We start from the raw sequence: 16,290 nt of genomic DNA, 5'->3' as shown, positions 1-16,290 counted from the left end.
CCTTAGTGTGTACTTCCAATTTTGTAATTGGCATTTTCCAACATGCAACTTAACAGACATCTGATGATTTTAACCAATTTATAATATTTCCATTGTACAAGATAAATAAATTATACCTTGGACAACTTGTAAAACAAAATTTGAGCAAAAAGATATTTAAACATGTTTAAACATGTTTATTTACTTAATGACAGGCCCCAGAGAGCCTTGATACTCTCAACATAAGGCAATATTAGTACCTCATTCCATAGGTAATCATAATTTAATATTGTACAATTATGAGTACAGTGCTGGTGTCAGTGCCATAGTATGTAGCTGAGAGTATATTTTGTGATATGAATTCTACTGAAATGTGTACATGCTTGCACTCTGAGCAAAAAAACTGACAGTAACAAATAGAGAAATTTGACATTTATTATAAAATAACAACAATCAAAAATTTTATTCATCTTTCTGAATCATCTTACAGTGATTGTACTGTAAGACATCATGGAACAAATGATTATCAAATTGTTTAGATGGACCATGTGTTTGGTACCTACACAATACAAAAGAACCCCACTGCCTGAAATAAATACAAACATATACTGAAAAAGATCATTGTTCACAAAACTGTTTAGTTCCTCTCCTGACTTATTTTCAGTGCATAAAATATTCATTCAGTACTACTCCTCTTCAGCATCAAGATACTCATCTAGAAACTCCAGAACTTCTCCCTGAAAAAGAGAAACAGCACTTTAATCCAAGTAGACTTTCATGGTGGTGGTTTCAAGGTGAATCACTAGAGGGCAGTGCAAATTAGAGTGCTCCTCTTCTCAGACCATGACACAAGTGTACACTGCACCCTGATGGCTAAATGTGTTATGGTATGCACAAATGGAGCTATGCAACAACCCTTCTACTCAGACTGTACAGGAGGAGTGCAGGGAACAGCAGCTTCATCACATTTGGTTTCTGTGTAAACCAAAGTACTATCACTGGCTGGAAATGTAAATCATAGCATGAAATAATGATGATTAAATGAATGATGTAATACAGCAGTTTCAGACTGCTTTAAAGAGAAACGCTTTCAGAATTGTAAAATCTTCTTTCAGGCATGTCAATTGTTAACTGCTGTTTTAGCCTATATGCATTTGATTATTAAGCAAAATGTGTTAAAAGCTTTACTGTATTATGTGCGAGAAAGAAACGTAAGATGTTGGCATTAGTTTGATGCCAAAATTGCCAGGAAAACATTAAATACTGAAAACTTTGGCCAAATAATCAAATTTCTGAAGTCAAGCGGATATTGAAAACTTGTTTAAATCCCATTTTCATGACGTCATTGTTGAGAGCATATGATAAGTATGGATTAAAACATGACTGGATGTGCTAATACAGGAAGATAATCAATGACATGGTTGTGTGACACAGCCTGAGGCAAAGTTTCCTATAACATCGGTATCTGTGATAATAAGTTGATTATTTTCCTAAAACAGCATGTTCCAAAGTGTTTTATTCCTCTTATCATTTTCCAACAGCAAATTGCCAACACTAACAATTTCTGTTTATTATTAAGAATGACGCATTGTACATTTTATCCTTTTAAAGTTACCTTTAATGTTGTGCAACATCCATGAAACAACTTCCTTTTAGCACTTGCATTATAACCTCTATAAACAGTCGTTCCTTCACCAGCCTCTTTACTTTTGTTTCAGTTAATAAGATAATAAAAAAGCAGCTTGTCATATTACTGTGAGACAGCAAAGCCCTCAGTCCTGAAGACTTTCGCATGTCAGAAACAAAGGAACAGCTTTACCTCTGTGTATTAAAAAAGCACTGACATTGGAGACTCCTTCCACAAAAAAAGTCTCCCTACAGAAAACACCACCATATCAGCTTAATTTTTTTTTTTTTTTTTTTTTAAACTGATTTATATGAGTGGCCACTATACAAGCTGAGCATTAATATATACCTTGCAGCCGTAACACTACTGTCAGAGCTGCTATTTTAGAAAATTAATCAACACTTTGTGACCAATCAGATTTAAGAATTCAGCAGCGATGTGGTATAACATAAACTGACCAATGCTATTCCTAGATTGTTGGCGTTTATGAAGTAGGGCTCCGCTACCTTCTAATTCTATACACTATAATATGCTTTTCCTAAGTGTTGAAGTCAGAAGTATCCACAACCTCTAGAGTTTTTTTTTATACATATCACGTTTCCAATTAATGGTAAGATTATTTAAGGTTATACATTTACAGTAAGATTATTTGCTCACTGTTTAGTGAACTCACAGAATATCAAGACTGTCTTAAACATTTTGTGTTATGAACTATTAATAACTAAGCATAATTACATGACGATTGATTCTGCTCTGCTCACCTCATCATCCTGCCGCAGGTTTTCTTTGGCAAATTTTAACATCTGCAGCTGTAGTGTTGTCTGATTGTGGTATCTTATTGCCTCCTGTGAACAGGCACAGAGAAATCAATGAGACAGAACATTAATCATGTACATGTTATGCAAAAACATGTCTATGTATGTTCTTATGAACTGTATGTTTGTATGTGTGCCTTGTATTTATAATGATAGGAAACACTGACTGATCTGGGTAGGAAATCCTCATCAGCAAGACCCAACTTCTCTTTGTGATACTGATAATAGTCTACATTATTCTTCATCACCTCGTCATCAGGGTCAAAGAGCATGTAGCTTGCAACACATGGCACAGCATTCTTCAAGTCATTCACTGTAGCCAATATCACACACACACACACACACACACATACACACACAAACCTTTTAATTATTAAACAGAAATGAGATAAATTCCTTTAATATAACACTTTTTTCCATTGAATGTTTAACTGTACAGGCTGAATGGCATTTCGGCTTACATTTATAATAGGCAAACTGAAGGTAGTGATACATGGTTGCCACAAACTTCTCCACAACATATCCACCAACGACTGGAGTCAGATCGCTCTCACAACGAACCTTCCGTTCAAGAACCTCAGCATAGTGATCTAAAGAGAGCGCGAGAGGAATGAGAAAACATGACACTGCTGTTAGTCATGTAGGTGGATAAGGTAGATACTAAAACATACCATACAGTATGATGTAGACAGGTCACAAATTAAAGTAAAAACAAGTGACTGTTATGTTGTGAGGGGAATTTTACTGGCATGGTTTGGGTCCATTTGTCCCCTTAGAGGGAAGCATCACTGCAAATCTACACAAAGTTCTTCTGACTTATCACCTATAACCTATGATGAAACATTTCACTTCTGATGGGTGTGGCCAATGAATGGCTTCAAGGGGTATGAAAATGAAGTAAATAATATTCTGTGGCTTTCAGCATTCACTTGGTCTCATCTATGGGAGATTTTGGACTGATGTGTTACATAGCACTCTAGTCCACCATCATCAAAACACCAGTTGAGGGAAACTTTTGGAAGAATGGTGTTCATCACTCCAGTACAGTTCCAGTGACTTGTAGAATCCCTGACAAGGCATACTGAAACTGCTCTGGTGGCTAGTGGTGGGCCAACACCTTACTAAGACACTTTATGTTGGTTTTTCCTTTAATTTGGTTGAACAAGAAAAAAATCATTGTCAGTGTGTTTGGACAAGAATTTTGTCTCTTTGTCCAAAAGTGGAGAAAGTGAAGTGTTAACCAACCTGCAATTGAGGGATAAAAATCTTTAAAATCTTTGATTTCCCTGGAACCCTCTGAGGAAGCAATACATTCATCATAAGCCTTGAAGAAGTCTTGGAGTGCCAGCTCCATATCAGTCACAGACGTTCGATAATTATCACCGTTATATGCACGCACTGCTCGAATAAACAACATCTGCAACAGTGAAAGAAAACACAACACATAAAACACAGCCATCTGTTATATAGTGACTCAGTTATTAAAACTGATATCAGAATTTAAGTCAGAAAGCTTGTACTGTTGCACTGATTGTTCTCCAGTCCAGCTGAGTTGAAATCATAGGCAAATATGACAAACATGCTGTGTATCTCGTTTTCATACAACCAATTTAAGTGACATGGCAAGACATTTCATGTGTAAGTATCTGTGTAAATGTTTATTTTATTGCTTTAATAGCTACAGGAGTAACTCTTCACAAAACACCCATCACCTGTTTAAACAGTGTGAATGAGAAGTGTGTGTGGCTTGCCTCATATGACTTGGTCTCCAGGTCTTTAAGGTGCTCTTCAGCTCCAGGTAAACTCTTGTAGTAGTTCATATTCCTCTGCATCATCTCATCATCAGGATGCTTCACTAGGAAGGTGTGTGCAGCAGACACAGCTTTTGCCAGGTTATCACTCTGAAACACATGCAGCCACCTCACACAGATTATCATTCTAACAGATTTTCAAACATAACACAAAGCAAAAGTAACTGTACAAATGGTTCAACTTAATAGTTTTTCTTACATTTGTTGCTTTCAAGCAGAGGATATAACTACCATTTAGGTAATGATATGCTGAACATGTAACTGAGAAGTGTTTCTTGTTGCCCAGGTGAACCCTGTTAGATTGATTGTTTAAGCATCTCAAACCCAAATGTATTCAGTGTGCAGCAAAAACATAAGAATTGGCCTTGCTGTTCCAATACTTTCAGAGGGGACTGTATATATATATTTTGTTTTCTTAAAACTCGACATTTTATCATGAAGTAACACCTTTGGGTTCTTTGTCTATGAAAGTTATGGAATAAAAAAAGCTCTCATGGCTCCAATAAATAGAAAAAATGGCACATTGCTTAATGTGCCTAATATTTGAATAACTGGGTTTTGTTAATAAAATAAATATGTTCTGTGATTATGAGGAGACATGGATCTTTAACACTGAAAAGGTCCTGCTGAAGAAAACTGTGGAAACCAGTACAGATTTCTGTTGCTTTTTTGAGTTTTTATGATTAGTAATACCTATTTTTGTTTTCCAAATCACAGTATGCAGGATCTTAGTAGTTTAAAATATGTCCTATAAATGATTATAGATGTGTTTGATGGTTTTCTAATGAGATTTAAAAGTGTCCTATAGGAGTCCGGTGGTCTCTGATGGTAAACATACTGTATAAGGGCAGCTCAATGGACCTTACTGACTTCTAAAATATTTTAAATATCCTTGCACTTCAGGAAAACACTGATATATAGCATTAATGGTTGTCAAGACAGGACTGGACAATATTCCATTAAAATATACCCCGCTGAAAAATCCAGCTTGATCTAGCCATCTTTGCCAGCTAGTAAGTTATTTTGAAGCTGATTTATTACTGGAGTAAATTTGTCTACAATGTGTCAGTAGTAGTGGTCACCAGCTGGCAATGGTGGTCTGCCAGCTTCACCAGCTGTGCGTGTGTTTTGGTAGTTGGTCAAACCAAACTTCGTTTTTCAGCAGGGCAACAATTCAGGTCCACAGTGACTGTATCTTGGATCAAGAACAAGTGGACTCTTGTAAACCTAGGTCAGTTTCCATAAGGATGGCCATTTCCATTTTCCATCTTATTTCTAATGATTCATCAGGAAGGCTCTGTGTCTGAGGACTCACTTGCATATTAAGTACTGGCAGCTACCAGTAATATAAAACTCACCTTAAAGTAAGCAAACTGCAGGTATCGGTAAGGTTCTCTTCTCTCAAACTCGTCCAGGGTCTCTCTGCTGGGATGAGTCTGGCGGAAGGCTGGGAGGCCCTGTTTGCAGCGCTTGAGGCACTGAGCGCGCTTCATCACGTTCCCGAAAGCGCGCAGCTCGGGGAAGTCGGAGAAGCGCTCCTCTGAGTCCAGGCGCGCTGAGCTGCAGTTCAGGTTGCAGAAGGCCTCGCTGTCGCGGAGAAGCCGGTACAGACGGAGGCTCACCTCCAGATACTCCACAGCCTCCGGCCACTTCTCCGTAGTGTACTGGTCCAGCGCGTGCCTGTACGCCGAGTCCAGGGGCATGAGCTCGTGACGCGGAAAGCTGCGGAAGCTGTACTTCTCATACTGAGCCAGAACCGTCGGGAAGACACCGAAAACCAGAGCCAGAGCCACGCAGGAGGACAAGGAGGCCATTTTGGGTCTGATGTGGGCGAATTACGGAGCGTGTCTGAGTTTGAACAAGTTGAGGACAGCCGAGGACCAGGGCGGGGGTTGCCAGATTGAGTGATAACACGTAGAGCTTCTCTCATCTCTCACCATGTACAGTACACATACCCTGTCCTATAAATACTGCTCTGTTCACTTAAAGAAGAGGGGGAAACGGTCAAATCTCTAGTTTTTTTTTTTGGGTTCTTTTGCTTCTTCCTCTTGGGAATACTCTTAAATGTTGTCAATACCAACAACAGAATGTCTCCCAATTAGAGTGGGCTCTAAATCAAACCCCTACAGGAAGTGAGGAGCACATAACAATCCAAAGAACCCCAAAAGAACCCTTTTTTTCTAAGAGTGGACATACATTGAGTGATATATGTCTCGGAAAGCACCTCTGTGGTCTTTTGGATTGGACAGTGCAGTGCAGGATTATTATAGCACTGCACATTCTCTTCATTGTGGAGCTATCACTGGATCCAAACATAGCTGCAAAATAACAGACTTTCCACAACATTACACTCTCCAGTGAGTAATGTATAATTTCGACTACACAACACTACACAAACTCTTGATATTTATATTTACAGAATATTTACAAAAGCTGTTTGTACAGAAAAAGTTTTGGAGATCCAGCCGCACTCAGACTGATTGGTGTGGAGATAATATTTCAATCTGGCAACCCGGGGCAAGCGTCTCTCTCTCCACGTCTGCACGGTCTGCACTGCACCCTTCCCCCTTCACTGCAGGAATTCAGATTGCACTGATTTGCTTTACTCATAAAGCGAAACCAAACCTCTTCAAACGCTGACAATAGCCTACAACCCGGCTAAAGTAAATAACTGGTGTGGAGGATCAAAAACTTTTGCATTGTGTAGCAGGACTGAATTTAGCTTCAGAGTTTAAAAGCTCACTTGGGGCTAAAGTAAGAGCACTGGTACAAGTGACCGTGTACATCATCAAAGAAGTGTGCTGAAGTACAGCAGGCTTGTCAGGAAGCATGGGGCCTACATCTACAAAATCTACTTTTTTTGGTCCTCTATAATTAAACCCTCATACGACCCCCATCAGAGAAGTGCCCCTGCTCCACCTCCCCACTCTGTGCCACGTTGGAAGCGCTGCGCTCTTTACGCGTTTCCGTTCAAAACTCAACCCCCCTGTAAAGTGAGACCAGAGACAGTGGAAAGTTTGGGAATGGAGGAGCTTCCTTTCGTTGTGATGGGCGTTTTCTCGAGTGAATCATTTCATTTTGAACAACTCTTTTAAACGAGTCAGGAGAATCGATTCACGAGCGAGCAACGGGCAGACCTTTAAAACATCAGTAAAGCAATAACAGTGAATGAAAATCAAAATCCAGTTTCAATAATCGGGCCAATATCAGCCTTGGAACAGATAGGAGACTTTAGTTAGACCATTATTTAACATGAATAAATGATGGCAGGGATATCTCCAAGAGGTGAAGTCGGTTAGCTCATTTTTTAAATTTAAGAAGTAAGAAATATAAAATCAGGATGAACTGCAGTATCACAGGTAGAAAACACAATGAAGCACATTAATTCCACAGTGGAAGACACGAAGGGTCAAGCAGTATGTCAGACTAAAGGAATACCTCATTAAATATAGAAAAAGAGGGAAAGGTAAGTGTCATCCCTGCTGAAAAAAAAAAAACAATAGAAACCATCACAGATATTCTAATGGTTTCCACTACAAATACCATTACAAACCATCAGCTAACCATTAAAACCATTACCATTACTTGTCCTTAATGGTATCCATGACCTTGTGTGACCCTGTCCCCCGCCTTGTGCCCCGAGTTCCCTGGCATAGACTCCAGGCTCCCTGTGACCCTGTGTGACCCTGTCCCCTGCCTTGTGCCCCGAGTTCCCTGGGATAGACTCCAAGCTCCCTGAGACCCTGTGTGACCCTGTCCCCCGCCTTGTGCCTGGAGTTCCCTGGGATAGACTCCAGTCTCCCTGTGACCCTGTGTGACCCTGTCCCCTGCCTTGTTCCCCGAGTTCCCTGGCATAGACTCCAAGCTCCCTGTGACCCTGTGTGACCCTGTCCCCTGCCTTGTGCCCCGAGTTCCCTGGCATAGACTCCAAGCTCCCTGTGACCCTGTGCAGGTACAGAAAATGGATGGATCTTTTAACCATTGTTAAAACCTGTAGTGAAACGCGGCCACTATTTCTGTATTCCGACCTGTGAATCAAATGAATCAAAACTTGCCTAGTTCGATTCACTTGCAAAGAATCGATTCTTTAAAGTGAATCATAAATCCCGTCCCTATACTCTGCTTGGTCGGAGGGTTGGCCTGCCTTACCACGTCTACAGCTCTGCGCCGAGTGCCCGCTCCACGTCCCCCCTTCTGTCTCACACAGGCACACGGTTTGGGGACACTGGGCCTGTTCGGGGAAACATTTTACAAAGCTGCACAGAAACGGAGCGGAAGATGATCCGCCTCACAGTGAGGATGATTTCCCTCGCTTTTCTGGTTACTTTTGTGGCCTGTAACGCCCCACCGGTTCCGTTAGACGACATCATCATAGAGAAGACTTCTATCCCCGAGCGCTGCGACCGAGCCGTGAAGTCAGGAGACTTCGTCCGGTATCATTACCACGGCATGTTTCCCGACGGCAAGAAGTTTGATTCCAGGTCAGTAAACGCACTGAAGCACTTGATTATTGACTGGTGTTTAAGGGTAAGGTTTGTTCCATCCATGCAGCGCATGTAACAGAGTTTATGCTCAGTGGAGTTCAGCCACGCAGGCAGATGAGCATGAACAGATGAGTTTCTTCAGGCTGAGGAATAATCTGAGGATCTGTGCATTACGAAAAGCATGCACAGGAAGAGCTGATGAGACAAGTGATAGCATGCTTTAAAGAATGAATGAAGTACACTCATTAATACACTACAGGAGTGAATGGCTGAGATTTACAAGCAGCAGTCTCCTTCCTGAGCTCAGAAACTGAGTGCTTAAATGCACATTGTGTACTCCTCTATGCCATGCTGCTGTATTATTGTCCCACACAAATGGTCCTGAAAAAAAAAAAAACGTTGCATTCCAGTATACAAGTTATATTGAGCAATGACAATAACTCACTTGACTAATCTGTCTGCATGTGTGCATATTTGCAGTTATGATCGTGGCACCACTTACAATGTGTATGTTGGCCGAAGACAACTGATTGCCGGGATGGACAAAGCGTTACTGGGCATGTGCGTGAACGAGAGACGACTTGTTAAAATTCCTCCACAGCTTGCCTATGGGAAGGACGGATATGGTAATTTCATATACCTCCTCATACCAGTGGTCTCACTAATGGCCTTTGTGTCATCTTTTAGTATGTGTGTGAGTGGCTCTTTGACATGTGTGTTCTTAATCTCTGTCTTGAAGTGTATTATGGCTCCATACCACTTATATACTGTAGTTCTAGCATGCAATACCATAACCATTGCTCATGGAGCCTGTGCTCTATGTGTGTGTGTGTGTGTGTGTGTGTGTGTGTTGGGAAGGGGATGTTCAAAGAGGGAAGGTGTTTATGTAAACCTGGGATGAGGGCAAATGTTGGGGGTGGGGAAGAGAGAACAGCTGGGGGTGTGGACTGCTAAAGGCAGTGGCTTTGTAAAGGTATTTGTAAAGACATGTCCACGTTAGTACAAGTTGTGAAGAAAAAGACATCTTAATTGTGAGAGAAAGATGGCATGATATGGTTCAGAAATGACTGAGAGATGCCAAAGTAGGCAATAGAGCAGAGCAAAGGCTTTTGTTCAAAACGACCTGTAATTGGGACAGGATGCAATCAAGATGATCTCTCTATACTAGTTTCAGTTCAGAACACATTTTCAAGATGATGACCCTCTAAAAATGCAGACGTTCCCAGTGTCAGTTGTTATATTTTATTAATTTATTACTTTACTAATTAAAGTAAGCATTTAGCACAGCAGTAAGCACTGTAGAGAGTATGCATGGCAACACCTACATTTCCATACAGAGTTTATGAAATCATGATGTGTATGTGGAAAAGGGCATACACATTTTTCATAGACTTTTTTGTCCAGTCACACTGTTACAGACAAAACTGTTACAACTCCATTTACTGGCAAGTTACTGTTTCCTGTTGCTAACTAAAATCAGGTTATCTGAGTAAAGCCCATGTGTAAGGCCTCAAGAATGAAGGAATCTGTGATAATGTACATTCTGAAAGGTTTTTGCTTGTTTGCGTAACAAAGAATGAGCAGCAACGTTTGTATACTTCCTCCCCAGGTGACATCATCCCCCCTGATTCGATCCTGCACTTTGATGTGCTTTTGCTTGATATCTGGAACACAGAAGACAAGGTGCAGATTCAGACTTACCACATGCCAGAGAAGTGTGGCCGAACCGTTCAGGTCTCTGACTATGTACGCTACCACTACAATGGCACTCTGCTCGACGGCACACTCTTCGACTCTAGGTGAGCAAAACAGTCTAAACAGAAGTCCAGACACCTGCTGTGCAGCTGTGCTGTGTACATGTAAGGGTGCTTAGTGTGCTCTTTATTCTCATTATAGTTACACACGCATGAGGACCTATGATACATATGTGGGGATTGGCTGGCTGATCGCTGGTATGGACCAAGGACTTCTGGGAATGTGCGTGGGAGAGAAACGCATCATCACTATGCCGCCGTTCCTTGGCTATGGAGAACATGGAGATGGTAAATGTCATTCTGTAAAGTGGTAGAATTAAAGATCTGAACATGTCTTGAAATTTGCCAGTATGACAGATGTCAGAGAAATTCAATTAAAGTAAATGTTTGTGTGGTAGACAGCCATGGTAGACATGTTTTTCTGACAGTCATGTTGCTTTCTGAGTTCTGCTGTAAGCTGAACAAAGATACAACTTACAAAGTATAATTTATCATCATTCACAGTGGGATTTAATAGAAAGTATAGGCTGACTGCTTTAAAAATTTACAGTGCATTACTGTAAATAAGTGTACAATGCACAGAATTCTATGCAACTTTCTAATTAAAAATTGATCTTAACACATCAGTGCAAAAAACACAGCATATAAAAATATACCTGTATGGCAAATTTTTTTTTGTTAATATATATTTACACATTCAACAATGCTTTTATGTGTCTAAGAGCCTACAACTGCAGGAACTCTGTACTCAACACGTCTAATGAGTGTGTTGCACAAGTCAGGAGATGTAGTCAAAAGCATGTGTCTCATCTCAGCTACATCCAACATAGATTGTTGCTTTAATTTAATGCACACAGCCGCACTGAACCCTGGTTCGCATAAATAATTGCTAGCAAATGGGGTCACAACCCCAAGGCTGAGAACCTGTGACTTTGGGTATAAACTTTGTGTTATAGCTAATACGATATTGAATCTCAGATGCATCTGTTTGTACAGGTGTGTGTAGTCTCTTTGCTCCAAGCACATTCTCAGCTGTCCTATGATTGCAGTTTGAAAAGAAACTGCAATAAACATGGCTTCATGTGTATCAGGTGTCTCACGTCTGTCATGGTAGCTTGGTGGGAATTAACAACTAATTTGGGGAAAATGTGATTTTTCTGGTGAAATTGGTTCCCAAATGAGAAAATGTTTAATCTCTTTCACTCTCAAACACTCTGTAGGAAGTGACATCCCTGGTCAGGCTTCTCTAGTATTTGATGTGGTTCTGTTGGACCTTCATAACCCAAAAGATGAGATTACAGTGGAGGTTCAAAGTCTGCCAGATTCCTGCCAACGCAAGAGTAAGGAGGGAGATTTCATGCGCTACCACTATAATGGGACACTGCTCGATGGAACCCTCTTTGACTCCAGGTAATTGAAAAACAACAGAAGTTTATAGTATATATACTCTATTCAATAGGCAATTCAAAATACATGTATCTTATTCAGAGCCTGTTAATACACACTGTATTTGTATGATTTGCAATAATAATAATAGTAATAATAATAATAATAATAATAATGAACTTTTTATAGTGCACTGCACAGGACTGTCTAAAAGATGAAGTGAAATATAAATACAAAAACATAAAATATAAGTGCATATAGTGAAAGGACATAAAAAGTACACAAATATAGAATAAAATGAAATGTATAATAATTGAAAAAATAAAATAAAGAATAAAACAATTCATAGAATTTTAATATAAATAAATAAAAATAAAGTACAACTATAAATACCAAAAGCATTTAGCAAAAGTATGTTAATATTTGTGTATAATATTTGTGTTGCAGCTACTCGAGGAATCACACATATGATACATACATTGGGAAAGGCTATGTGATTGCTGGGATGGACCAGGGCCTTCTGGGTGTGTGTGTTGGAGAGCGCAGAAGGATAACTATCCCACCACATCTGGCATATGGAGAAGAAGGAACAGGTGTGTTTAGTTACCTTACTGTAAATCAGGAGGATACTTATGTGGGTACTCCATGGTAGAAGCAGCTGCCTACAGGCTCACATTGCTGTGTGCCTTATGCCCTCTACAGGCCATAGTCTCTTTGCAGGCATGATCATTGTCAGGATTTTCTCATATTTTGTGTCCCTCTCAACTCCTTTTTCTCTGTTCTCCAATGTAGTCTGGTTTTGTACGTCACAGTTTGCAGTTCAATGTAATGGCTTCAAGTCTTCCTATCCTTCTCCCTTTCTAACATTCATTCTCTCTGGCTCTGTTTCAGGCACCAAGATCCCTGGCTCTGCTGTGCTGGTGTTTGACGTCCAAATCATTGACTTCCACAACCCATCTGACACGGTGCAGATCATCAGCGAGAAGCCAGAGAAGTGCAATTACACCACCAAACGTGGTGACTTTGTGAAATACCACTACAACGCTTCACTTATGGATGGCACTCAGATTGATGCTTCGTAAGTAACAAACATATACAATACATAGATGTGCTATGTTGTTGTTTGGAGCTTTAAAGTTCTACCCCATACCCATCATTTATTATGAAATAATATATGCTGAAGTTCACTGGTTAGATATGCCATTTTTCATGCTTCACTTCATAGATGAAACACACATTCAAGCTGTGTTTGTATGTGTGTGTAGTTACAGGTATGGGAGGACATATGATGTGGTTCTGGGAGCAGGACAGGTGATTCTAGGTATGGAGCAGGCCCTGCTGGAAATGTGTGTGGGGGAGAAACGCAAAGTAGTTGTACCTCCTCACCTGGGCTATGGAGAAAGGGGAGTGGGTAAGTTTCTCTCTTTCATTTAGTAAAATCCAGCAGTGACTATAGTGACGCTACTGAGCCATTGAGCTCAGCTTTAGTTTAGTATTCCAGTTTTCTTTGGATAAGCATGTCTGTCGAATGAATAAATGTAATGTAATCTGTTTCTTTCTCACGCGAACACATGTGCGTGCACACACACACGCACACACACACACACACACACACACAACAAAGGCTGATCCACCATGTGATCCAGACAAGTAGTTGTGTTTCACATAAGAGTGGTTTATTGTGTTTCTGCTTATTTATTATTAACAGCTTTAAAGAACAAGTGCCTCATATTTTCTCTGTGGGTAAAGGAAATTCAGGAGAGTTTGGGGCCTCATGCATAAAACTTTCCATAGATTCTATCCTAATAAACAAACAAACAAACAAACACAAAGAAATAACAGTTCAAGTTTTCACTCATAACTCTCCATTGCAACTGCCACAAAGTTTTCTATAATCTCCATGATCATCTGGCTCAAATTCAGATCACATTTCCAAGAGGATGTCCCTTAGAAATCTAAAAACAACTCAAAACTAGCCAGTTCTCAGTATTATCAGGTAGATCCTTGCAGTCTCAGCCTGTCATTGGTGGTGTACTCCATTATTAACACCAATATCCCAATTACCCCAAATTTAATAGCCCAAAACACAAACAGCTTTATTGGAAAGTGCTTAACCTATAGTTTTGGTAAGTACTTATTCCTGGATGTCAGTTAACATCATGTGGGTAGGCTGCTTATCACTTTTCATTTAATCAAGACTATGGTGAATTTAAAAAAACATAGCAGTCTGTTCACTAATTTTCAAGTGGAGTCACAAAACACACACACCATTAAAAGTGTGCATATGGAAGGTTAAGTGAGTGTATTACAGTATGGACATTTCATTGTCAAGTACCCAATATATTTAAATACACAATTTGACACATCGGTCGTGTGTTTATGATTCTGACTGCAATACTTGATAGAACCAGCAGAGAGCGATCAAACCATGCATTGCTGACCAACACTGGCTAAACAGACATAAGATCCCTATGGAGAAGATTCCATGCAAGTTAAAAAGCAATCACACTGGGCTGCTGGGAACTTTAAGTACTTACAGTAATATTAACACCTTTGTCATGTTTTAGTAATAATTCTGAAAGTCTTGATTAATGGTTCGGTGCAGTAAGAGTAAAGCAAGAGCTCCTCTTCTCTGATTAGAACCGTGTCCCCAAGTGTGGCTTCGGGCTACAAGTGGACAGTGAATGCTTTCAGTGTGGCACTGCTGCAACACACTGATAAAGCTGAAATGCAATGCAGTGGGGAATTACATTCACTTCTGACACAAAAGCAGTGCTCAATTCTTAAAAAGGAGCACCCAACACCCCTCCTCACCCCAGCCCGTTCTAATGGGTTTCCTCTCTAGCACAGTCCTCTTCATAGATCCTATCTCTCAAAAAAGAATACAGTAAAACTAATTAAGCATACTGTTTAAGAAAAACACAACTACACATAAGGAATGTACAGTAATGCTGTAACAATACTTCAATGTGTGTAGATGGAGAAGTCCCTGGCAGTGCAGTGCTGATGTTTGATATCGAGTTGATAGGTGTTGAGGAGGGTCTTCCTGAAGGCTACATGTTTATATGGAATGATGAAGTGTCACCTAATCTCTTCAGTGAAATGGACAAAAACAAGGACCTACAAGTGGACCTCACTGAGGTATAGACTGTGTGTATATATTTGTGTAAGTGTGTAATATATATTTACACATGTCTGTAGTTGTGTCTGAATAATCTCTATCTCACTAGTTCTCAGACTACATCCTGCTTCAAGTAGAAGAAGGCAAAGGTCGTCTGGCTCCTGGCTTTGACCCTCAGCGTATCATTGAGAACATGTATAACAACCAGGACCGCAATAAGGATGGACGGATCACTGAGGACGAGTTTAAACTGAAGGCAGAAGAAGCAGCTGCTCATGATGAGTTATGATAGCACATTCAGGGATGAAAGGAATGGGATTGGATGTGTGTCTGGATAGTAAAGTTGGGGTGTGGGTGGGGGTGGGGTAAATAAGATGATATGCATCAGCAGTGCAAATAATCAGTGCTGTTTGTAATGAGTGTTGATGTGTATGTGAGAGATGTTTGGACGTTTGAATGGGTGTGCGTCTGTGTGTGATTATTTTAAAAACATTTTCAGAGTGCCAAAAATATGTGTGATCTTTTTAAAAAACTTCCCTTTAATAAACACATTCCAAACCCCAGTGTGCTTTCTTGTGGCTTTATCAGTATAAGATATATACCAAGTAGCTTAAAGAGATTTCATCCACAAATTTGCAGTACTGAATACCCTTATTTAAACATCCCTAGAAATACACAAGATAGATGACTGAATGAATGATTAGTTACTTAACTAATCATTCATTCAGTCATCTATGTTGTGTAGAAACAGTGGGTAGAAGTCGATCATGCTTACACTCATTCAAATCTAGGGGCAATTTAGCACAGCCAGTCCACCTACCAAAGATGGATTTGGACTTCAGTTGATATGAGCAGTCTTGCGACAGTGGCTTAGGACTAGCTTTATGACTGCTATTTCAACAAACAGATTTGCACTCAAGTCTTCATTAGTGAACAATTGATAACTTCAATAAAATAGACTTCATGTGTAAACAATAATGAACTTTCGTGGTTACACAATTGCACTTTTTGACCATCTAGTATACAGTCATAGAAGGGAATTATGTATAATTGCACTATCCGGTGCCGCCCAGATGAAGATGAGTTCCCTTTTGAGTCTGGCTCCTCTCAAGGTTTCTTCCTCATTTCGTCTCAGAGCGTTTCCTTGCCACCGTCGCCTCTGGCTTGGTTGTTAGGGATAAATTAATAAATTTAAAATTTATATCCTGAACTATTAAATTTCTGTAAAGCTGCTTTGTGACAATGTGCATTGTTAAAAGTGCTATACAAATAAAATTGAATTGAATTGAATGTTTTGGGAGTGAGAGGAAACT

General features: G+C 40.0%; 2 protein-coding genes across 2 annotated transcripts; one reads left to right on the top strand and one right to left on the bottom strand.

Moving 5' to 3' along the window:
• Positions 1 to 396: 396 nt before the first annotated feature.
• On the bottom strand, positions 397 to 6,172 carry crtap (cartilage associated protein). The gene is made up of 7 exons (XM_026929465.3): positions 5,591 to 6,172; positions 4,173 to 4,322; positions 3,667 to 3,838; positions 2,883 to 3,011; positions 2,589 to 2,734; positions 2,368 to 2,451; positions 397 to 716 (listed from the first exon to the last, which is right to left on the bottom strand). The coding sequence occupies exons 1-7, from the start codon at positions 6,044 to 6,046 to the stop codon at positions 666 to 668; spliced, it is 1,188 nt and encodes a 395-aa protein (XP_026785266.1). The 5' UTR covers positions 6,047 to 6,172; the 3' UTR covers positions 397 to 665.
• A 2,185-nt stretch (positions 6,173 to 8,357) lies between these two features.
• Positions 8,358 to 15,540, top strand: fkbp9 (FKBP prolyl isomerase 9). Its single transcript, XM_026930232.3, has 10 exons — positions 8,358 to 8,713; positions 9,197 to 9,342; positions 10,326 to 10,515; positions 10,613 to 10,758; positions 11,691 to 11,880; positions 12,304 to 12,449; positions 12,748 to 12,934; positions 13,122 to 13,267; positions 14,834 to 14,997; positions 15,087 to 15,540. Exons 1-10 carry the CDS (start codon positions 8,511 to 8,513, stop codon positions 15,264 to 15,266), a joined length of 1,698 nt encoding a protein of 565 aa, XP_026786033.3. The 5' UTR covers positions 8,358 to 8,510; the 3' UTR covers positions 15,267 to 15,540.
• Positions 15,541 to 16,290: the final 750 nt, after the last annotated feature.

This window comes from Pangasianodon hypophthalmus, chromosome 23, assembly GCF_027358585.1.
Source record: "Pangasianodon hypophthalmus isolate fPanHyp1 chromosome 23, fPanHyp1.pri, whole genome shotgun sequence".
NCBI lineage: Eukaryota > Metazoa > Chordata > Actinopteri > Siluriformes > Pangasiidae > Pangasianodon > Pangasianodon hypophthalmus.
Note: the sequence above shows the minus strand (reverse complement) of the source record. Positions and strands in the feature narration are given on the sequence as shown.